Consider the following 24,818-nt stretch of genomic DNA (forward strand, 5'->3'; position numbering starts at 1 on the left):
ATGCCTTGGGCTCGGGCCGCGTCCTGGGCCCTCGCGATCAGCCGTTACTGATCCTCGAGGTCGGAGCTCGCCAAGGCTGTCTCCCAGAGCTCGTTAGTGGGGTAAGGGATCGGAGGATTTAATGGCGCCGCTCTGCGACCCCCTACTATGTGCCTCAGGGACTCGGGCTCTGCGTAGAAGCGGCATCGCGGAGAGAATTGTTTAGGGGCTATGAGGTGATTTCTGGTTGGTGGGGGAATATATTAACCTGTAGAGCTCGGAGGAATCGCTCCTGCTCTCTAGGTAGTGACTTGTGTGGGAGTGAATATGTTTTGCTGGTTAGATAGCGTTGTGTGATGTCTTGGCATGATATTAAAGGGTGCATGCGCTCGGGTTCCGATTCCTCGGCGTCGGCTCGGTGGGTCAGATCTCGAGCCACGTGGTTGGCGACCTCGTTGCGAGGAATGCCCTGACGAGCTGGCGCCCAGATGATCATGACTGATCTCGTTGGCGGCTTTTGATTGATGATCTGGAGTGTAGTGGTATGAATTCTGCCGCTAGCAAAGTTGCTGCACGCCTGTTAGGAGCCAGTCACTAAGTCTTCAACCTCTGTTTGGGAGAGCGCGAGGGCTATGGCCGCTCCCTCGGCTTGGAGGGGATAGTTTCCTGTGAGCAAAATGCTGCTGCGATGTTCTTTGTTGACGACTACGGTGGCTGCTGTGGATGCGCGTCAGGGGTAAGAACCCGCTTCCGTGTAGGCTGTAGAGGTTAAAGTCCCGTATCGCTTGTGTATGGCCAGGGCTCGGGAACGGAACTCTTGCGCGGTAAACAGCAGTCACGGTATGCGCCATCCGCTGTTGCTGCCACTGGTTGCTGCCCGTCCATTGTGTGACTCGCACCCACTAGGAGAAAGGGGCCGTGAAATGGGTGAATTATTCGAAGTTGTATGCAAAAATGGATTTTTAGAACTGCTCTAAGGTAAGGGCAGTTGAAAGGCGAACCTGCGTGTTCAATTGAAATTGACAGTCACCAAGTGAAAAGTTCACAAAAGAAGAAAGGAAAACATACAAAATTTAACCGGGCATATATTCGTTTGACCTCGTGCGTTATTGGACAGCGGAGAAAACGACCACGTGGCTAAATCCCAGGGTAACGGGCCCAAAACAAAGAAAGACAGGTTTTCTTAAGTACAGGCTGTGCCTTCGAAGACTTGCCCCCTCTGTTTTCATCCCAAAGGGCCTTTCCTTTTCAACCTATATATGTTTAGTGCATGCAAAATAAAGGCAATCGTTGGCAGTCCCGCAGCCCTCGTCCTGTCTTTCTCCTATTCCGTGTCTTTAGCACTGTTTTCTACCATGCATGTATACCCCCATCCCCCAAAATAAAAGCTCTCATTCAAACCTTAAATATTCGAAGAATTTGTTCAAGCATTTTTTTTTGCAGCACTAACGCGGTCAAAAGAGAGGGGAAGAGCTTAAACTGCGCCTTCCTTAAATTTATTCCCTTAGCACATATATAAAATATATGCGACTCTTGGCCAAGACCCCTGAGTAGATATGTGCCAATGAATTTAAGGTCATCATAATCATTATCAATTAGAAGAGCAGACGGAAGCGCTCATAAGCTGGCCGATGAAAACGAAGCCTACCAAGCGCGTGCTCTCAATCGAACCGTTGAACGCTGCCAGATCCCGGAGATTTCAGGTGAGGTGCCGTCTTTAACCTAGGCTAGGGTACCGATGCTGCGTGAGTGGTCGCATCTTGTCAATTGCGTCGTGTTGTCCCTGTGGCAGAGGAAAAGAGGCTGCAAAGGATAGGGTGAAAAAAACATGATCTAATGAAAGAGATGGGAACGTACGCTAGCTTCAACAGATGCTATTCAGAAATGTACTATTTTGTCAAAGAACGAAGTCACCTTTACTATTATAACAGCTGAAGCCGCAAAAATTGTGTGGCTATGTGCTCTGTGTGCGAGCATCCCTTCTTTATTTTTGTCTCAAGAAAGCGTTGTCGTTTTTGAATGAATGTGCGTTAGAGTCGAGCATATAGCATTATGGTGTGTGTGTGTGTGTGCGTGTGTGTGTGTGTGTTTGTGTGTGTGTGTGTGTGAGCGTGTGAGTGTGTGAGCGTGTGAGTGTGTGTGTGTGTGTGTGTGTGTGTGTGTGTGTGTGCGTTTGTGTGTGTTGAAGTTAGCTTCCTGGCTCCGTGTAATATTCGCACTAACCATTGCATTGTCTTATCAACAAGACCGAATATCTCCCATTCTCGGGCAAGTGTAGCACGTGTGACGCCTGACATAAGAGAAACAAGTAAGACCCCTCGGTATGAAGCTCTGCCAGTGCGCTTACGTACGAACATTTATGTCCTCGTACTGCTTTTCTAACCAATATTTAACAAATAACTACTAGACCGTTTATGCAGTTTTGACTCGTGTTGCCAATCATACTCATAGGGAACGCCGATCTAGCCAATCCGAATTAAGCGAATCTCTGTCCCTGTCATCTGTATGTACAACGGACGGGAAATGAAGTTCAAAGTTATTCTCGCAGTGGCGACACTTTTGAACTCTTAGACGCCTATCGTTACTCCCCAATCGTGTGTTCATTTTGATCCGAATAAACTCTGCTGCAGGAGCAGACGTTCCTGCACTTCCCGGTGTTTGTCTTCTGACGCAACACTTCACTTCTTATGTTGCAGGTTGATCACGCAGCCAGACCTCTAGCATAGGGAAACCTCGAGCGCACATTCAACATGAGTAAGTTGGTTTTCAGCGTTACACGCACACACGCACGCAAAGGCAGGCACACAGACACACACAAACACACACACACACACACACGCACACACACACACACACACGCACGCACGCACACGCACGCACGCACGCACGCACGCACGCACGCACACACACACACACACACACACACACGTTTCTGGTTGGCATATAATACTGTTTTTTTTATGTATATCAATAAAAACGTATTGTAGCGTACATTGCCCTATTCGCCCTGTCTAGGTAAATTTCCTGACAATGTGGAAGTTACTTGCACGAGGGTTCACAATTGTCAGGTTGCTATTTAAAGATATTTATTTATTGATTTTTAACTTATTCACTGCCTCACGAAATGGAAACTTAGGAGCATAGTGCCGCGATGTCTGCTCAGCGCAGAAATGCTAAAGCTAAGGGAACTTCTCAGATATCCCTTCTCCCAACTGTGATAAAGCATGGATTGGTGTTAGAGCTAAGACAATCCTGAACTGTTTAGGGTGCCCTTCTCATAAAAAGTTAACTAAGAGACCAATTTACTTCGCAGCTTGCTTTAAAGTCCAGTACCTCAAAGGTATTCAGAGACAGGAGGTATTCAGAGACCTGGAGTGGGAAGAATGGGTGTAAAAGCTGATGGAGAATACCTTAGCAACTTGCGATTCGCTGATGATATTGCCTTGCTTAGTAACTCTGGAGACCAATTCCAATGCATGCTCAGTGACCTGGAGAGGCAAAGCAGAAGGGTGGGTCTGAAAATAAATCTGCAGAAAACTAAAGTAATGTTTAACAGTCTCGGAAGAGAACAGCAGTTTACGATAGATAGCGAGGCACTGGAAGTGGTAAGGGAATACATCTACTTAGGGCAGGTAGTGACCACGGATCCGGATCGTGAGACTGAAATAACCAGAAGAATAAGAATGGGCTGGGGTGCGTTTGGCAGGCATTCTCAAATCATGAACAGCAGGTTGCCACTATCCCTCAAAAGGAAAGTGTATAATAGCTGTGTGTTACCAGTACTCACATATGGGGCAGAAACCTGGCGGCTTACGAAAAGGGTTCTGCTGAAATTGAGGACGACGCAACGAGCTATGGAAAGAAGAATGATCGGTGTAACGTTAAGGGATAAGAAAAGAGCAGATTGGGTGAGGCAACGAACGCGGGTAAATGACATCTTAGTTGAAATAAAGAAAAAGAAATGGACATGGGCCGAACATGTAATGAGGAGGGGAGATAACCGATGGTCATTAAGGGTTACGGACTGGATTCCAAGGGAAGGGAAGCGTAGCAGGGGGCGGCAGAAAGTTAGGTGGGCGGATGACATTAAGATGTTTGCAGGGACAACATGGCCACAATTAGTACATGACCGAGGTAGTTGGAGAAGTATGGGAGAGGCCTTTGCCCTGCAGTGGGCGTAACTAGGCTGATGATGATGACCTCAAAGGTAGTTTTCTTTTACGATTTGCCCTAAGCAAACGCGACTTCACTACAGGGCGACTTAATTTTGCAATAGGCCTTACAGCGAATTATTACAACGTTAATTGGTGAATGCCTTTTATTTAGCTACTTCGCGATTCGCAACGCAACCAGTGTCCGTCTCTTCAAGAAACTTCCTTCAGCAGACCGAATGGAAATATATCTCACAGGCAGTAAAAAAAAAAAAGAACTGTTGAAACTAAGTTGCTGTTTTCTCTGATTCGCACAATTAAGTCTGACGTAGACCTGTGCGCTTCTGTCGCGACTTGTATATCGTGCAACGCCGCTTGTTACGTCGATGGCAGCTGCGCGGGTGCTTTTATCGCATCGCGCCAACAGTTCGAACAGTGCAGATTGCGTCACTCAAGTTTTCGCGGCTTCGGGCCTGCGCCGTGGTCTGTATTAGCAGCGGCATCCACGTTTGGCCACCTTTTATTTATGGCCGCCTCAATATTTAGTTTTTTTCTTTTGCCGCAAGAGGCAGCTTGTGGCTGGGTCTGCCGCTACCAAAATTATGTCATGAGCCGACATGGAAGCCGGCCAGGTTCAGGCGCAACGCGCCGCAATTTGACTCGTTTTTGCCCCCTTTAGGAAAGTGTGCGCGGACGTTGATTATCTCGTTCGTTTTTTTTTGAGATTGGTAGTCACTATCTAGACACGTGCCTTGTCAATGGCTTGAATTGGTTCGGCTTCAGGTAGCTCTTCTCTCTTTGTGGCAGTTCACGCCCCGAAACGATTCCAACATTTGTGAGGTACACAGTCATACAAACGTTCCAAAAACGCCTCGGTGTGTCTTTTCTGAAGCAGAGAGACGCTGTCACTGAGTTATGCACGCCAACTGCAGCGGTCGCCTCGTAGGTGGAGCATTTGCCTCGCATTCAGGAGGGACTGGGCTCGAATCCCGGTGCCGCTGGAAACCCACTGTTTTGTATTATGGGTAAAGATGGTCCCCTTCCTGGTGCATGGCTACTTGTTGGGGTTATAATCTGGAAAAGGGGATCAAATAAAAAAATTAGATGTGGCCTATCTGGAAGCCCTTGTCTAACCACTGACGGCCTTGTTGTTCGTTATCTACCGTTGCTGCGGGGTAGAATAGGTGCAGGAGCACTCCGTGCCGGATACTCGCTCATTAAAGGACCTGAATGTTTGGAAAGGGGTGTTTCCTCCCGACATTAGTGCGTCGCCTCTTAGTAGGTGATTTTGGATGCCAAATGGTAAGCTGTAACGGCCCGGAATACTTCGTGCAAAGGGAGCTAATGGCTCAAATATGGCTACCCATTTGGCTTGAAGCAGGCACGCTGGACATCGCTGTGTCGGGCCGTGACACAGTTTCCGTTCCATTCCGATGGCGGAAGTTTACGGCAGACCTAGCCCTAAACTGGCTCCTGTGCTAAAGAATACGCTAGTGACATGCAAGGCTGATTTTCGCCCGATGTCCAGAATTTACTTGTTTGTTTGGCAGGTTCCGTTGGTGCGCCAAGAATGGTATAGCTGCTGTACAAAATGTGCACGCCGAATGCTTGGACAAATTGGTACAGTTTGATAACCTCTAGAGCAATGTTTACTGAAGCAAGGTTTGGGTACGGGCTAATCGGTATTCCATTGTTTCACACGTCACTTACAGCGCATACATAGACAAGGGACCAAAAGAACGACAAAGACAAGTCGTTCTTTTGGTTCCCTGTCTATGTATACGCTGTAAGTGATGTTTAAAGCAAAGTTTAGTTCGGGTGTTCTACCCTAAATACATGGGAGCAGAGAAGTCGTTTTTCTCAGCTACCGCTGCACCGAATACAGTAAGTTTTGCTACACTGAAAGGAAAAAAGGTGTTATTAGGAAGCGTAATTTCGTTGCCACAGCAATTCTTGCGCTGTATAGCGCTATTTCCTCCGTGTACCATTCGCCAAGTAAGGTGTAAAAAAGCGCCTTTTGTGCGGTGCCCTTTGGTTTATTGTATAAGCAAACTAAATGAATAAATAAAAGAAATGAAATCATATGGGCGCTGCAGGCGAATGTTCGCTGCCGCCGTCGTTGTTGTGTTCCGTATAGAGTCCAAGGACTATAACATCGTCGCCGCGTGCTGTATGCTGTATGGGCGAGTGAAATCGTGTGACGGTGAGCTGACGATCGCGGCCTAATCTCACGCGTGCAACGGAGGAAAGCGGGGAGGAAGCGCGCCGTCTTCCGTCGCCCGAAAGCTCCGGGGAAAGGGGAGTGACAGGAGGGGAGGGGTCATTCTACTTCAGCGGCTGCTGCATATGGCGCCATCCTGCGTGCCATATCTTGACAGCATTAGGAGGTGGACTGTCTAGGATGCGTGGACTAGGATGCGTGGACTGTCTAGGTTCGCCAAAGTCGCCGATGGTCTTAACTGCGCGCGTGCTGTGTTCTTGCCGCTCAGATTGTGTTGAAGCGAATGGCAGCACTTCGCTCGCTGCTTCTGCCACGCTTCCTCACGCAGCCGTTTACCAGCGTGTGGGCGCGGTTATATAGTGTGGTGTGTTCATGTTTGCCTGTGCGCGGGTTACATCATGCTTGTTAATTTAGTAAGCGAATTTTTGCAAGTTTATACGGCCGATAAAGCTAGGTCCTTACTTAGTATAGTTGTCTACTAATTTGCTATCGCAATGCATGCTTCGCGTTTTGGGCGAAACTGTGAGTTCTTCATCTTGGCCGTCTAATTATTATTAAATATTGTTAACAACTGTAAAATTTCGAGAAACAAGTATGTCAAGTATGGCTCACCGTATACCTGCAATGAAGAAAGACATCGCAAATCTGTAAACTACACCTGAAGCCGAAAAAATTGATGTATCACACAGTGCTTTGAAATAACAAACAAATTTCTTAGTAAGACTTTTGCGAAACCCTTCCGAACTTTCAAAAAATTGACGTAATCAGTAAGGTTATATACATAATTTGTCCGCTTTACGTGACCTAGCGGATTCATTTAACGGATATGCGATGTCTGCTTTCGATGCTGAGGTACGCACTTGTAAATTTCAGGCGTCCATTGTTGCAACTTACCAATAATTTTTTATTTCTTGTAAAATCTAGGTTCTAAATAAAAGTTCCTCTTCCTAATATCAACAGAAAACTTGCCCTCTCAAATTTAGCATATTTGATTCAAATCGGTCAAGGTATTGTCTCATAAAATCACCTGTGCGCTTTCAATGTATTTGAATAGGTGACGTTGGAAGTTGTCTCGAGCTATAGTATTCCCTTAAGCGCTTTTCATTTCCACTGCAAGAATACGAGTAAAGCCTGAATTACCCCTGTCTGTAACGAATGTCGTGTTTTTTGCAGCGACCAAAGTGAAAAGTAACTTAACATAGCCACTACTTGTGCAGGACACCTTCTTGCACTATAGTTGGTACAGTCTTGGCCAAAAAATTTGAAGCCGCTTTGAAGAGCCGGGGAGCGTTTTTACAATTGCTAGAAGGTACAGTGGGGCGGGGTGCTTTTCATGGCACTCAACGTTTCTGCTCAGGCGCGAGTAAGAGCGGATGCAAGAGAGCAAATCTGGGGTCCTTTGCTCCTTGAATATGTGAATCTTCCTAGGCACAACGGAAGAAGTTTCTTAACTCGTGTTATGTGCATTTGTCCCCTAGGCATGCCGGCATTGCGGATTGCCGTCCAGTTTGTTTACGCTCTGCCGCTGGGTGCCCGCGTGGTGAGGAACTGGACACGGGCGCTCCATTTGATGATCGCTGTGACTAAAAGGGGTAGGGTTCTGGCGGGTGTTGTATAAGTAGCGGGTCGCTTTTTTAGTCGTGACGATCGATTGCATTTTTTACAGTCACTGCTCCCGCAGGTCACATGTAACCGTCAAACGGAGGCCTCAGGATGGCACCTGAGGTTATAATAAAGCAGGTGGCGCAGGATCTCCGGGGCACGCAAGCGGTAACGGGGGGATCAAACCTGGAAGCAGGGCGGCCCGTGGCTTGGGGCCGCAGAGGCCGATGCGTGCCAGGGGAGTGAGCCCCAGCCCACGGACCAATCCGGGTCATAGCTTTGGTGACCCCGTTGCCGCTTTGGTGTCATGGAGGTGCCACGAATAATGCGAAATAATGACATGTTGTTTTAATAAGTAAAAAGACACGATTGAATAAATATAATTGCGTGGACTCCCCACAGCTACCACTCCCACTCCACTCCCCGCGACTTCTGCCGGTGCGCCTAGGGACAAGCGCATACAACACGCCCTAAGAAACTCCTCTGTAGTGCCTAGGCAGTGCAAAAGTCCCCACATTTCCTCTCTCGCACCCGCTCTTACACGCGCATGCACGCAAGCGTCCGTCGTCTGCGCAAGTGCCACGCCCCGCTGTACCTACTACCAATTGGAAATACGCGGCCGGGGAGCGGCTGTGCTCCGCTATCGCGGTTCTGGCGCCACCGGCGCGCGCCGCTGCTCGCTTGTGCCGAGGATAAAGAGGGCGAGGGAAGCGTGTCTCTCAAGCATCCTTCAATAACAGCACTCGTGAAATACGACGCTTCGCCATGCTCCCTCTCGGGTCGCAGAATCAAGCGTATTTCCTTTCTATAGATCACTATCACATGCAGCGTTCGTGAAAAATGAATGCGCCGTCGTTCGTTCTCACAGCAGCGAGGTCGTCTTGCGGCCTCCGTGGGACGGCACTTCGTGCGAGTAAATGCGCCAGCCTGGGCCAAACTGCCCGGCTTCCATGCAGCACATCATACAATAAAAATTGTTATAATCATCGAAATTACCTATTGCAATATTATCCTACACACTCAAGGGCGAGAGCCTTCGCCTTATGCTTTTAGATAAACATTTTGGATGTATTTCTGATTGCGATGAAAGCAAAAAAGAAACTTACATTTCTCACGGGCTTTCTAGCGTTGTTCCAGGTTTTATTGTAATACGCGGGCAATTGAATCATCGTTCGTTTAGAAAAGACCACAAGCGGTAATTACGACTACAAAGGCTCTTTTCGGAAAGGGCCTGTAACCAGCGTTACAATATTTCAAATACGTTGACCGCACTTCTCCACTATGGAACGACCACACGAAAGTGGTCGGCATTGCTGTTCTTTAATTAAACCCACAGTGGAGATTATGAAAATTATGCGGGACTAGAAGACGTTTGTCCTGCCCTGGGAAGGGGGCGCGGACCCGCGTCAAGCCTTTTCAGGGCTTTTTGTCTTTGCCCCTAAGCATCTCAGGATGTTTGAGTAAACTTATTTGATTTGATTTGTGTAGTCGATTGAGTTAGACCGATTCCCTCGGTATTTTGGAAAGTGTCCACTACCTCACCTTTTTTGATGCCTTCGTGCACACTTCCCCATCGTTGTTAGGACCCAATTCCATGCACACACGAGGGCAGTGTAAGTTCATCCCGTTTGCATTGGGCATCGCGCTTTTAAATCGCGCAAAGTAGACCATAGGCCACGAGATTATAGGATTCTCGCGTAGTGAAGGGGTCATACCGGCGGTGCTATCTCTGTACCGGGTTCATTGGAAGAAGTATTTTGGATATAGATTACTGAGGCATTGTTCGTCTCTACAAGAAAGGGCTACATAGGCAGCTTAAGAAAATGGGTTATACGTAGCGTCCTTTCATACATAGACCTTGGGTAGTTTACAGTCAAACACTTGGGCAAGCTGCAATTGTTCGAAGCAACCACAGACCAAGCCGCACTCGATGCCTTGAAGGCATGCTCCCCCCTGTGATTTCGTCGAGAGATGCAGGTTGGAGCCTGAAGCTTATGATTTCTTGATTAGTTTGCTACTTGTGACATTCATGATTACAAATACGAGATGCCGCTGTGGCACATTATTTGATATATCATTCAGCCAGCTGAAGACAGACCTTATTTGCTATCCTAGCAAATTGCGCGTGTTCAAGCTTGCGCAGGATTATTCATAGCGTTCTTCGTTTAATTTGGCCTCGGAACATATTAACCGGTGACGACGATACTCGGAATTGCAAAATTTGAGCGTATCGCGTTTGACAGCGGTCGCTAGAGACCCCCGCCCGCTCAACCAGCATACGCTGCAAACGGCATGCTAGCCGGTCTGGTGGGTTCCGCTTCACCACCATCGTGTTCGCGCGCCGCACTAGTCTTTCACGAGCGCTGTTATTAAAGGATGCTAGAGAGACATGCTTCCCTCGCCCTCTTTATCGTCGGCGCAAGCGAGCAGCGGAGCGCGTCTACGGTGCCATCGCCGCGATAGCGGAGCGCAGCTGCTCCCCGGCCGTTCACAGCGGGATCAAGTTTTTTGGCCAAGACGGTACATCTTTAAAGTACAGCCGTAGAAAACGGCTGCTCGTATGTGGCTTATATCATATATGCAGTGTTGACCTACTGTGTGCTCGGCTGCGTTCGAGGAAAAATAATTGTTGCTGCACTTTGAAACGTTATACAAATGGCATGAAGCCAAGGTGGGGACTAGAATTGCGGTTATGAAGCTTAGAAGAACGTTTATTGGGGACCTGAAAGGGACACTAAAGTGGAAAATGATTTCTTCTGCATCAGTACATTACCTTTCTACAACACCAAAAACACAAATTTTACAACGATAATATATTTGGTAAGCCAGAAAAAGCGCAAGAATGAAATACGGGTGGCGACGCCTACTTGAGTTCCCGCACCTCGTGGCTGCGACGTCTCGGATTGTGACGGCGTCTTGTAGCGCCTCCCAACTATATATAGCGGCACAGAATGACTACATTCTGTTCTAAAAGAACCAAATATTAAACATGGCAAGTTTCGGGAGCCTTTAATCAGCCAACGCGGCCCAAATGTGAAAACAGTCTTTGGTATCTCTGACGGCACGCTGACGTACCAGCGCTGCGGTATCGGCGCGAAATTCAAATACCCATACTTGGACCTTCATTTTCTCATCTACTAATCAAACTAATTTTTTGAAATGAACACCTGCAGGGTACGCAAACAATGCTTCATTAGTCTAAACTGATTTATTGTTTAGCTTTAGTGCCCCTTTAACGTTTCTGCTTACAAAGAGAGAGTAAGGAAATGCAGGCTAGGTTATGGGTACGTAATGTGCACATGTGCGGTAAACGCAAAGGAGGCACAAATAATCCATGCTCGTTTCTCCTCGCAGCGTCGGAAATGTCCATGATGTCCACGACGGAACCAGAGAGTAAGTATCGCAGCTTTCAGACTGAATGACAAATCATGTATCTCTCTCTCTATCATAACGTGAGCTCCTGCCGCTAACTTAATCGAGAGCTCACAGCTTGCCAAGCGCCACACACACAAGCAGGCGTCTTAAGGGACGGCTTATGCACAATACACGCAGCCTTCCGCACGGCTTCCGCACGTGTGCGGGACTTGCTGAAAATTGCACGTGTCGTAAACAGACGTATGAATTTAGGTTTACACTGCTCAGGGGGACCCAGGCTTAACCGATATTTCGGCGCTTGTGAGTCACATGTGCAGTTTTCTGCACGTCCGCACACGTGGGATAGGGGTTCGGAGGGCCGCGCGGATTGCGCATAAGTCGGCTCTAAATCTAGCGCTCTGTGCCTTCTCGGTTGGTCTGTAGCTACAAGTCCCCTCTCTCCAGTTCACTTTGGTTTCGCTCTCTCTCTCTCTCTTTTGGCGTGGCGCCGGCAACTTCAGTGCGCAGCAGCAGGCGATATTCGGCAAAGGGTAGGCAAGTCTAATGCTTTAAGTGCCAACTAAAACAAACTTTTACTCGGCATAAATTGCTTTGATGAGCATTGTATATTACTGAAGCAGTCTTAACAAAGTTGTCCGGCGAGGAATCGGAGGACTTGTGCGTGCACAGAAACTTTAAACCACGCTTTCATCCATGCATTACATATCAACGAAACTGGGCACAAGGACGACATAAAGATGTCAATAGGAAGTATTTGGTTGTCAACTGAGGCACGACGAAACGAGGCTAGAAAGGAAAACTCAGGGATAATTTTCAGGAAACTGTATATCGCTCGGTGTGATTTCTTATTTCTACTGTGAAAAAAAAAACACCTACTGTACAATTCACTATCCTCAGCAACTACTGCGAGGCTATTGAGCCGACCTTCAAACCTGTGCGAGATTATGCACAGAGTACTGATTGCGACCTCGATTCAATATACCGACCTCGCCTACGTTGCGGTATCTCAGCGCTGATCAACTCGAAGACTTATGCAGCATGGATGTATAATCAAGCAACATGTCTTTATTACTCCTCTCCTCGACATCATGCGCGACGACGGGGATTGTGGCATGTGACTGTGACAAGACGAAATGTTTGACCAGCCAGCTTGTAGTGATGGTGATTGTGTGGCAACAACAAGAGGAGAATTAATCATGGCGGTTACGGAAGAAGACCGCGTGCCACCAACAAGGAAGCGGCGTGCGTAGGGCGTTAGTGGGTGAGGGCAAGCGGGAAGCTCGTACGGCAGCTCGCTGACCGTCGGTCGAGACTCGGGCACTGGCGACCGGGTGTCCTGCTACCGTGCGGACCTGGGCTGAGATCTCGCTCGTGGCTGTGCTCTCCAGTGCACCAGCCGGCTGTTGTCGCAGCGCCCTGGTGCAGTGCTTCGTGCGCGGAACCGAGACGTTCCAGGAGTAGGTGGTTCGTCTATCGCCTTTACAGCAGTGGCCTGGTGGTCTGCCGGCCTGCCCCTGTTTCCTCGTCGCGACCAGGTGCGACGTGGTGGTCGCGGCGTAGGACGTGGCCGTCGCAAGCAATTTCCCAGTTGCGCTGAATATTCGGAATACGCATCGACACAGCGACAACGACAACCGTCATGGGCGCCCGCAGCAATGACGCACATTATTCAGACGGACAGACTCCTTCATAACTCTTACTCCAGCCTGCGTGCACGTGAAGCATACATGCACCTTGTCAACGTGTTCCCTGTATAGTCTGTGTTGCATGTAAAGGGCTGCTGCGCTCTGCCTGCCATGTCATTATTAAAGGCATCCTGGACCCAAAGGAAACAGCCAGTTTCCTTCACAAAATGAAATGTATTGAAGAGGTATTTTGTGCACGAAATGTTTGAAATATGCGTACGAAATTTGCGAAAGGAGATGCCCTAACGGTCCGCAGGGTAATCTTGCATTTCTGTAGTCGCACGTAGACATAATAGCTTACGGCGCGACAATTTGCATCTGATACGAGCAAAGTACCATTTCTTGCTGTTAGCCAAAGCGCAATGCAGTATTAGCTTCTCATTTGTACTACTAGCTGACGTTAAATGGCGCCAGTCTTGATGCAGCATAGGCCTATGTAAAACGCATGCAACGAATCACCCCCCCCCACACCTAATATGGTTTTCAAATGTGTAGCAAAATATAGAACAGTAGAATTATCTAGTTGTATACAACCAGGAATAATGCACATTCTCTTTTCATTCTCATTGTTATATTGAACATCAGATACTGTGCCTTAGCTGGGGCCGAACTTCCAAAGCCTTTGGTTCGTTAGCGCTCTTTTCCATTGGCCAGAAAGCGATCGCTATTAATTCTTCAGCATCAGGATTCTCTGATGCTTTCTCTTACAAACCAATCTAGCGTAAGCCGTTTTAATGGATACGAGCAAACATGTGTTAGTACCGCCGTTCATCTCGCATAACGGCCTTCCACAAAGCAACCAATGGGCGCGCGTTCAAAGCAGACTAGCGACGCCACCTGGTTTCAGATGCGCGACGTAACCCCAGCACACTACATTTTTCCCTGCCTCCGATGTTTTCAGCATGGTCAGAGGCACCCTTCACCAGCGACTAGTGCATGCTGTCAATTTCCTCGCCGCAAGCCTTGCTTCTGTTTCACACGAACTGTTTACACCGTTCTGCAAGTATGGGTGGTGTGAGTGTTAGGTCGCGAGGTATGTAACCTAGAATATTTTTTTGTTGCTTGCGGGTACCCTGTGCGCTAACCAGATATTCAACCTGTCACAGCATTGTGTTTGGATCTCACTACCAAAACGTCACGAAATCGTTAAACTTTCCTCCATGTCATTCTAATAAACAAACTATGTCGCCTTATTGTTCATAATCTGGTTCTTCGAACCAATTCTTTAGTCGTCTTCCACCTTTGTTCACATGTTCATTGAATACTTCCTCTTTTTCGCCCCCTAACATTGTGCATTGTGTACAGATTATTTTGACATTTCAAATAGTGTGATTGACGAGGGTCTTTGGCTGCTGTTGATTCTCTCTAGGGGGAGAAGGGGAGCCACACGTCTGTGCTAACGGATCCATATCGGTGCCGTATTCACCAGTAGCATCTGCCAAACGTTTACATGTGCTTAGCTGGTGCAGTAAATGGCTAATGGCTCCAAATAATAGCGAGAACATGACGCACCTTATATGCCTACATTTACTGAGCCATATCTCAGGGTTCCTCATAGTTTGAATAACACTCTTTCCTAGAGCTTAAGTTACATCACGAGTAACAAAAGCCGTGCACTCTTAACTAAGATATGATTTCACCTAAGCGCGCTTTTAAAGAGTAGCTTCGGCAACATGAGATCCACCCTGCACATCGCGCAATAGTGATAACCTCGAAACAGCTCAAAACAGCTCAATAATTGATAACATAGAATGTTTATATGCACGTTACTTAATAACCGTTGAGAAAAACCCGTTACACGCGATAACGTGGACGCATTTCAGCACTCACCGTATTTGATAACATAGAAGCAGTTCAGCACTCTCAATTACTCATAACCTGAAAACAGTTCAAAATGCACATTGATTGATAACCTGGAAACTTGTCAAAGCACACATTTATTTATAATCAAGAAGCCCTTCAGTACGAACATTGATGTCAACACCACGCTTACGTTGATAGGTCTCTAACCAGACAGTTCCATTCAGGGCGACTGCTGATAGGAACGGCCTAATATATGACACAGTAGGAAGACGTAGTTGCCCTGCATATTCTGCGTCGCTAGCCATCTTATCGTTGTCGATTAAGTGCTTTTTTTCCGTTTATCTGCGGTGCTCGCGTGTTTTACTACATTGTTACACTCATTCTCTTAGTCGTTGTTTGCATTGCTCGATAATACCTTACCATTTTCCTCGGACCAACAGTGGTAGATGTCTCGGGCTAAATCCAACGCTTCGAGAATGGGCTGCACTTGTCTTCGTCGGGATAGCAACTGCTCGACTTCTCTCACAGTGTACCTGCCCTCCTCCACAAATGCGGTGGGGTAGAGTGAACCGGAGTGTACATAAACAGTGCCAGGGAAAGAAGTTGCCCTTCTCTCGGAACGTTGGATCCCACCCGAGGCAGTCCTTGTTCTACCAATGTTGAACATTCCAAGCCTGATTAAAACAAACATATGGCGCAAGGTAAACGTAGACAGAGTACACATAGAGTACGGGTGTCGTAGGTGTTCTGCGTCCGCGCCTAGCTTGCGCCGCGTATTTTCTTAAATATTATACTACCAACTAGCTGAACACCAAGATTATACTGCCAGTCTTCAACTTGTCTTGCTTCAACAAGTTTGTCCTTCATTTATTTCACCTTGACATGAGAATACTTAGGGTTAATGATAATAATTATAAATTCCGAGGGACGCACGCAGAATGCTGTAGCTTCACGTCACGGACTGTGCATTACGCAACCCGTTTCTGTACGCGTGAATATCAGGTATCTTTCCTTTTCAGCCTTTTCAGTCATGCAGTCAGGGAGTAAGTACATACCCATCCCATACCTTCTTTTTATTTCTTTTTTTCTTACTCTCGTCAGTCTTCCTAGATGTCGGAGCGACGGAAGATCGCTTGCCGTTAGCATTAGTTATTTAAATAAGACATGCACAAATTGATGGCGCGTTGTCTCTATCGTTTATCGAGCGTTTTCTGAGTTATTTCATCTTTGGAATTTCTGAGCGTGCAAGTTATTTTCATGGCGGCAGGAAACATAGCACCGCTTTCATGCTATTTGCAATTCGCGACCCTTTTGGTGGGGATCGATACGGTTGGGAAACCGCAGGCATGGTTTTATTCATTGTGTTGAACTGGAAAACTATTATGGATTTCTTGTTCGGACATTTCGGTTCTGTTCAGGTTCAGCTGCCTAACGAAAAAAAAAATGTATCCAGATCATTTGACGTCGGCTTCACGATGAATTTCTCTCTTAGCGATAACTAGATGCTGTCAACTTGCTCCAGCCGATTCGATCCATTACATGCCAACTGCTTATAGCAATAATCATAAATTCCGAGGGGTGCACGTAGAATGCTCTAGCTTCACGTCACGGACTGTGTATTACGCAACCCGTTTCTGTACGCGTGAATATCAGGTATCTTTACTTTTCAGCCATGGGGTCAGAGTGTAAGTACATACCCATCCCGTACCTTGTTTTTTTTTTCTTGACAGTCTTCCTAGATGTCTGCGCGACGGAAGATCGCTTGCCGTTAGTATTAGTTTTTTTTTAAAATAATAAGACAAACAGAAGTTGATGGCGCTGTCAGGATTGGGGGCTCAATCCCTATCGCCCGTGGTCCTTTGCCCAGATTGGAGTACGGCATGAATTCGAAGGTAGCTGGCCCATGCCGTCGTCCAACTTATTTACGCTGAGGACGTTGATGAACTGAAGAACTGCTTTTCATCGAGAACGAGGAATATGGGTTTATTTACAGAAATTAAATCAGTCTAACATGACTGCTTGAGAAAAAGAGTGTCAGTCCAACATGACTGCACGAGAGAAGTGTATCAGTCTAACATGACTGCTCAAGAGAAGTGAGTCCAGCATTCGCACAACAACGGTTTTTATACACTCGGTCTGCCGACCATACGAGGCGGCGACTGTTCGTTTACTCATCGCCAACCTGCCGCCCCTCCGCAGAACAGTTTACGTACACAAAGGCACACACATTCCGATGCCCGACGATGGCGTTGGAGGGGTGCCGTTCCGGGAGTATCGGTGCCAATCGTGGGTAGCTCGTTGTCTTGCGTCTGGCCGAGGCATGGGAAGCACCAAAATACGGCTTTCCCGCGGCAGCTTGTTCATGCGTATCAGATCAGGTCCGCGCTGGAGAACTCCGGAACCATTGTTCGCACACCGAACTCGTTCCGTCACAATGTCGATGGGGCTGGTGGAAGGAGGCGGTTTTCAGCACAAAGGCCGCTTCTTCGAACGCCTCCTAGCTGCAGCGACGGTGAGCGGGGGATGCGCGTCTTGTCCCCCAGTCGTAACTGGGTGGCAATCTTGCCTTGCAGCTCGCCATTCTTAACAGCGCGTTATCTCTGTCACTTTTCGAACGTTTTCTGAGTTATTTCATCCTTGGAATTTCTCAGCGTGCAAATGATTTTCATGGCGGCACCGCTTTCGTGCTATTTGCAATTGCAACTAGTTGCCGCCATCTTGCTCCAGCCGATTCTATCCATTACTTGCAAATTGCTTAATTTTATCAACCCGCTCAATTCTCTACCATTCAAGCCTGCATTTTCGTCACTCCCTTCCTGTTTTCCTATCAGATGATCGTTCATCTGCCACATACGGATTACACGGCCCTTGCAAGCCAATTTCGTTCTCTTAATTAAAGACAAACATAATGCGGTTTCGTAATCGCAAACGTAATGCGTCAGTTTGCTAATCCATTCTCCCTGGTGTTTTAAAGTTTGGCTGTTGCAATATCATAAAGTTTCTTTCTTGCCCTCCACGTTTCTGCGTCAGTGGTAGAATTCGCACTTTTCATCCGTAATTTCTAGGCAGTCATTCAATGACTTGAGATCGCCTGCCGAATGCGCTCCAATGCATTCACCTCGTGATTAGCTGCGTCTACACTTACACTCTAGAAAATTAATACCGGCACCATTTAACAATTATCTTGTACCCAAGCAATATTCGATATCTGTATTGCGTGCATTCTCCTTCTTTAACCCTGCGCGCCTCGTATTTCCAGATCACGAACGGCATGCTTGTTGTCAGCGTCACATAGCATAATCGACACGAAAGTAGACTCTAAGAAAAGTTTACACCCTTTGAGTCGTATCTTGCCACACAACAATAAACGTCATCTGCCTCGTCCGCATTTCCTTTCTTTCACGCTGCGAGCCCGGTACTTCCCAGTAACGAACGGCTTGCGCGTTATCAGCATGACATAGCATTCCTGACAGGGAAGTAGCCGGTGCGGCGTTTTCAAGAAAGGAAACGCAAGAGACGGTAATGACGATTATAGTTGTGCGGCGGATATACACCCCAAAGGGCGTAAACGTTTTTCAGAGTGTAGGGAGCACAGAGTTATTAAGAAAAAATAAAGTGCAAGCAAAACAGATTACGACTGTCCTGCGGCGCAAAATAAGCCTGAAAGGCAGTAAGCATTTTTCAAATTGACGCTTCAATCTCATGAGGGGCTGACAAACAATCGCGAACTCTTGTTGTCTAGACTGGCTATCGTCCATTACCTCAGGTTTCTTTATTTTTATTCTCTAACGTAGTCTTATTATTTACTAGTTCAAGTCCTAGGCTAACATTCATTGCATAGGATGTGACACATTGCTTCATGTCTTCTGGAAACAATTAGTTGCCGATGCGTTGCCCATTGGTCATTACCTCTAATCATCCACAATCAAGACTTCAGAATACCTATGACTGACCTAAAATTGCTAATTGTCGCCCACAGGAACCAGCAACAATTCTTTTTCAAATATGATGCGGCGATTGACCCTGCGCTAGCATCCGGGCAACCTCTTCAACGAAGAAAGAATATCGTGAGCGCACAAATTAAGGCCAGAGGTTCAACTTGTACAGTACACGACGTCAAGGGCAACATGCGTGCGTCAAATTATTCTGTGCGTGTCTAACGAAACTTCGGTATGGAACCTATACCGAAGTTTTGGTTTGGAGCCTAAAAAAAACTAGGTTTAGGATCTCATGTCATTTCAAGCTCATTGAGAGCAGACCCCTACAGCCACCAGCAAACTAGCCCATGACTGTTTAGCGGACGGGATGATGGCAGTTGAGAAAAGCGGCCGAGGAACGTTCCGGGGGTCATTGCGAATACTACAGAACCCCATGATGATTTTTGTCAACGTGCTGTTCGACTAACGAACCGGAAGTACGCGGTATCCAGGGTGTCAGGAAAAAAGAATGCTCACACGACGTTTACGAGCGTGTAAAGCGAATGTTTGATCGTTAGGTTAGGTTATACTAGGCTAACCTAACCTCTGGCCCCGGAGTTTTCGCTCCCGATCTCGAGCTCACCGAATCCCTCGAGGGTCTGAAGTTTGCGCTTCCTCACTGACATTTCACTGTAACGGAGGTTTTATAGCGTTCTTGATTGAACTACTACGCTCTTCTAAGATTGCTCGAATGCTCAGCGGCTGTCTGCGCATGCGCGGGTGCAGCCAGACCCGCAGCAGTGCGCCACGAGAGGCACTGCCAACGCCGCGACGTGAAGCACCACATGCTTAGCCAACTTGCGAAGGTCAAGGCCAGGCGTTACCGCGACGGAACAGACCTCGGCGATACTGAAGGTGCAATCGGTAGGCTTCACCTCCCGTAATGCATAGCGATGCACGGAGGAGAGCGCCATCTGATGACTTCCGAGGGAACTGAGCTTTGCGCCATGTCACTAACCACTCTTCTCTCATTGGAGGAATCGCCTTTGGCCAGCTGTCTCGCCTCTCACCTCTCCCCCTGCGAACCATGCCGGAGGCGCGAAACTTAGCAACATGAAAACGCTTTAAAAGCAATAAGAAACTAAAGCCAATAGGGAGCTATAGATTAGGCCATGAAAGAAGAGGCTTGTGCTCCGCTTTCGAAGGCAAACCTCATGGCTTAGCAGAACTCGAGCAGGCTGGGGTTCTTGACTATACCACAAGGGTATCTAAGGGATGTTTGAGGGATACCATTGTTTGGACGTTGGGGGACATCCTCTGGATATGTCGTAGGGATCCTCAAAATCGCCAAAGTAATACAGCAAACGATAGCCTAGCTCGGCCATCTGATGTACCACTGATACCGCTCGGGTTTCAGCGGTACATCAGTCCATCTCGTTTCTGGCACAGGACATTATCTGGCGCTTGTATTCATAAAGCCTATCACCTGTAATTGCTTTTGGTCATTGGCCGCGAACCTTCGCAGATGGTTCGTAGGGTATAAGTATTGGCCGGAATTTTATCTTAAGGAAATTTTAGGGTAAGAGGCTTTTGTGCATACGGGCCCTGAATATCATTGCTCAGTTACAAACGTTTGTTCTGCTAACCTGCGGTTTTCCAAGATCTTAAGGTGTTACGCAGAGCCCTCCTGAAAATTTCGATGATCTGTAACAAGTGTGTACCAGATGCCAAGCACCAAACGAAAAACTAACGAAGCTGCCCTTGCTTCCTTCACAGTTACAAGTAAGTAAAGTTTAGTATAAAAACAGCTACCTGAGGTATCGTTCCAACTGCGAACGTCAATAAAAAGTCAGAAAATGTCCATGACGTAGCATTACTTCAGTCTATGCCTAATGCCAGCAGTGAATACTACGTTTGCAGCGCACATTCACAGTGCTACCCTGTAGATGCTTAAAGTTCGTAATGTGTTAAGCAGAGTGATCGTGCGATGTTCAATGGTCTTTAACAACTGCATACAAGATGACAAGCAACTAAAGCAAAACTAACGATACTGCCCCTGCTTCCTTCACAACTCAAAGTAAGTAGAGTTTAGAAGAAAAAAAAACAGCTTCCTGAGGTGTCGCTCCAAATGCGAACATTAATAAAATATCAGAAAATGGTCATGACGTGACATTCCTTCAGTTTATGCGTAACGCCATCAGTGAATACTGCGTTTGCACCCGGACATTCGCAGTGCTACGCCATAGATGTTTAAAGTTCGTAATGTGTTAAGCAAAGCCATCGTGAAATTTTCAGTCGTATATAACAACTGAATACAAGATGACAGGCAACTAAAGCAAAACTAATGAAGATGCCCTTGCTTCTTTCACAGCTCAAGGTAAGTAGGGGTTAGAGAAAAAAAAAGCTACTTCCTGAGGTGTCGCTGTGACTGCGAACGTCAATAAAATATCAGCAAATGTCCATGCAGTGACATTACTTCGAGTCCATACGTAACGCTGGAAGTGAATGCTACCTGGGGCATTCGCAGCGCATGTGGCGGACATCGAACGCTACGCATCGCATCTATGTCGCACATATGTTGCGCAATGCCCATCACGCAATGTCTGCCGCATGAAGAATGGCCAAGCAGTATGACTAGATACAGAGTCATCTGTTAGAGCATACTTTCCATTTCGTAGGTTGGTTACCTTCTTTATTACGTTCCGCCTAGTGCAGGTAGCATATTCAAACAAATAAAGTGTTCAAAGTCACTGCTATTGGAACTTGCGAAGTACGATGAGTATAGGAGCTGGAGACCATATTAGCTTTGCGTTATATTTGAAACATATCACAAAACGCATGTTTCTCTCCCAGTTTCTGGGAGCCGGATGATTCGTGGGTAATCCGAAGAAAAAGTCCGGTTGCATATCCAGGGACGTGCCTTGCAGGATAGATTTAACTTCAAGGTAAATTTCGATAGAGCACGCGTGATGCTGGTACAGTGGACGCCCAGCGGTAAATCTCTGTCACAAATTGGAACTATGTGTTGGAGGTCCGGCGGATTGCCTTACTTGGCTTCGGACGTGCCCGTCTTAATCGGTCATCGTTGGACATTGCATGCGATCTGCGTGAATACGCGAGCCGCTTGCATCCCCTAACTGCAGTGGGTCACCGCTGTAATTCGCTTGTACCTGGCAGGTCTCTGCGAAAAAAACAAAAAGAAAAAAGCATCCTTAGCTGCCCGTGCTGCTCGCAAGCGCAAAAAGACAATAAATGTATGCGTTGCAAAGATGGCTGGATTTGTGCAAACCCACCGGGAGGAAATGGGCACAGAACCGCTTGCAAACAGCGTCGACGAGTGCGCACGGATCAAAACTTAGCGCGAACCAAGCACGCTAGGACGAGTTCACCGAGGGTATGGTCACGTGTTGGGAAGACTTTTCGAGGACAAGGAATTCGAAGGCTGGCTGCGCGGCGATATGCTCCCCATCAGCTTATTTCCTTCTTCCATCTAGCAAACCTTTCCTTAACTGGACGCATGGGTAACATAATAATAATAATATTTGAGGTTTTACGTGCCAAAACCACTTTCTGATTATGAGGCACGCCGTAGTGGAGGCCTCCGGAAATTTTGACCACCTGGGGTTCTTTAACGTGCACCTAAATCTAAGCACACGGGTGTTTTCGCATTTCGCCCCCATCGAAATGCGGCCGCCGTGGCCGGGATTCGATCCCGCGACCTCGTGCTCAGCAGCCCAACACCATAGCCACTGAGCAACCACGGCAACAGAAAGGCACAAAAGTAAGAAGGAACGCCAACTGGAAGGATGCATTTCACATTAGGAAAAGCTATGATAATCCTTCGTCCATCCCTGCAATAAGTCCTTTTGGAGTGCGGGAAAGATTATAGAAGATACTTTAGATTGAGTTAATGCGCACACAGTTCTGTATTCTGGTTCCTTTCTGAATAAAAAAAATGCAGTTCTCAATTCAGCGCTTGTCTTGCGGCCTTGCACCTCGTGTTCCCCGCAAGCAAAATGGATCTCAAGCAATAACTGGGCCACTTTGCGGTTGCGCGCGTTCTGGCTTCCTTTGCAGAACCAGACTCCACGTAAGTTTGATCGTTTGAAGAAGCTGCTTCACCTCATGGATAATGCGTTAACGCGCGTACATTCGGGGGCAACAAGCAAAAATCATGCGAGGAAAATATTAGGGAAGCGGTTTTTACGACCAGAACCTTCAGAATAAAAGCGTTGTGAAATGATAGATTCATGGATCAGCAGTGTTAACGCGCCAGGAGGGGCATTATAGGTGGCTAGAGGCTACGTAGCAGAAGACGGCGTATTAATTTTCTTGCATTCTTGCGTACCAAGCTCTGCTATGCGTTCGAATTTACATTCCGCGCTCCTAAGAAAGCGGCCGTCACCGTCTTATGCCATTATTTAATTGCATTGCAAGCCATTGTAGTGGATAATATGGCCAAAAGGAGGAATTACGCATTTTAAGCACCAACATTACAGCTTCGCTACTCGCACGAGAAATGAAACGCTTATGTTGAAGATGTCACATTTATATGCATCTTTTGTAGCGATTGCTCAGTACTTTTTTTTTAACACCGCATGATTTGTGAAGCAAGCTTACGTATGTGACATAACTCAAAACGAAAATGGGTTGTTGACCAAAAAAAGAATCACGAATCGTAGGAAAAAGGTGAAAGTTGAAGGAATTTCGGGAGGTTGCCATTCAAACGCAATGACGCATTCAAAAGAAAGACGCTTCTTTATTGTTGTGCAGTGACTCTACGACCTTGATAGCTGCTGTCCTATTCTTGCTGTGCCTTGGCCTGGCAGCAATGGCCTTCTTCGTCATGGCCGGAACCATTGGTGGGGAGCTGCTACCGCGTCCTCAGTTAGCAGATAGTTTACTTGAATAGGCTGGTTTCTGGTGCGATGGCGCCACGGAAGGAAGGAAGGAAAGGGAAAGAAGGAACAAAGAAAGGAAGGAAGGAAGGAACGAAGGAACAAAGAAAGGAAGGAAGGAAGGAACGAAGGAAGGCAGAAAAGAAGGAAGGAAGGAAAGAAGGAAGGAAGGAAGGAAGGAAGGAAGGAAGGAAGGAAGGAAGGAAGGAAGGAAGGAAGGAAGGAAGGAAGGAAGGAAGGAAGGAAGGAACGAAGGAAGGAAGGAACGAAGGAAGGAAGGAAACATTATTTGCCAAAAAATAAAAGTAGGCAAGCGCGGTTGGGCCCTTAGTCCGCCTCCACTGGCGCGTGCAGCTCGCTGGGCTTGGTCCAGGAGAGACACTTGGCTCTCCTTTCCCTCGTCCGCAAGCCACGCCTCCCACTGCCTATTTAACATGAGTGGATGTGCAGTTATGCATGGGCTAGTAATGTGTGATGGCCTTGAGCAAACGAAGACGGATAAAAGTAGATACGGTGAAGAAGTAGACGTGCCGCACTTGTCTTCACTACATATTTTTGTGTCTTCGTTTACTCTCTGTAGCGCCATCGCACCAGAAATGAACCTATGCAGTATTGGTGTCGTTCTTAACGTTCCAACCTGAAACGCAAACGTCTTGAAAATATTTATCCTCTTTTAATGGGGCTTGCAACCAATTTTGTTTATGGTTACCGGTCAGAGTATTGAATCATGCAGTGGTAACCTGGTAAACGCCCTGGAAGATTGCTTAGGAGACATTTTTCGATCTGCAGTCGGGATGTAGTCGTTCACTGGAAGCGTGGTGTAACCAGTGATAGGTGAACGCAATAGCAGTTATACGCCGCGATCGGTGGGTGGCATACGACAACAGCGGTCGCAGCTGGGAGAAACTATTGTTTTGTTTATCGAGGCGATTTTTCTGCGATTCATGTTTTCTGAAGCCTCACAGTTTTTCTACAATTAGTACGGCGCATACTCCCGTGGTTGCCTCTCCAACAGCTCTAGTCATTAATCAGTCAGAGCGTTTTTTTTTCTTTTTAGCCAAGCCAAGTTAATTCTCTCAAGTGAAGCGATGCTCTTACGCACGATACGCAGTTAAGCGCATGTTGCCGTACTCACGCGTGGGCTTTTTCATTTCCGAAGCCCCGTAGTCTCTCGAATACCTTAGCGA

The 24,818-nt window shown here is 47.2% G+C and overlaps 1 protein-coding gene and 1 long non-coding RNA gene across 2 annotated transcripts in view; both read left to right on the forward strand.

Moving 5' to 3' along the window:
* The first annotated feature begins 1,582 nt into the window (after nucleotides 1–1,582).
* LOC135904784 (uncharacterized) lies at nucleotides 1,583–16,782 on the forward strand. Its single transcript, XR_011507168.1, has 5 exons — nucleotides 1,583–1,682; nucleotides 2,676–2,733; nucleotides 11,308–11,346; nucleotides 15,836–15,859; nucleotides 16,487–16,782. It is a non-coding gene; the product is annotated as an uncharacterized lncRNA (long non-coding RNA).
* Nucleotides 16,783–22,814: 6,032 nt separating this feature from the next.
* LOC135904728 (uncharacterized) overlaps nucleotides 22,815–24,818 on the forward strand; it is a 44,824-nt gene continuing 42,820 nt past the window's right edge. The window contains exons 1-2 of the mRNA XM_065435664.2: nucleotides 22,815–22,823; nucleotides 23,507–23,595. Of these exons, the coding sequence (XP_065291736.2) occupies nucleotides 23,565–23,595 (31 nt within the window). The 5' untranslated portion in view covers nucleotides 22,815–22,823; nucleotides 23,507–23,564. The remainder of the gene's footprint in view (nucleotides 22,824–23,506; nucleotides 23,596–24,818) is intronic.

The sequence above is a fragment of the Dermacentor albipictus genome, chromosome 7 (assembly GCF_038994185.2).
Source record: "Dermacentor albipictus isolate Rhodes 1998 colony chromosome 7, USDA_Dalb.pri_finalv2, whole genome shotgun sequence".
Lineage (NCBI taxonomy): Eukaryota > Metazoa > Arthropoda > Arachnida > Ixodida > Ixodidae > Dermacentor > Dermacentor albipictus.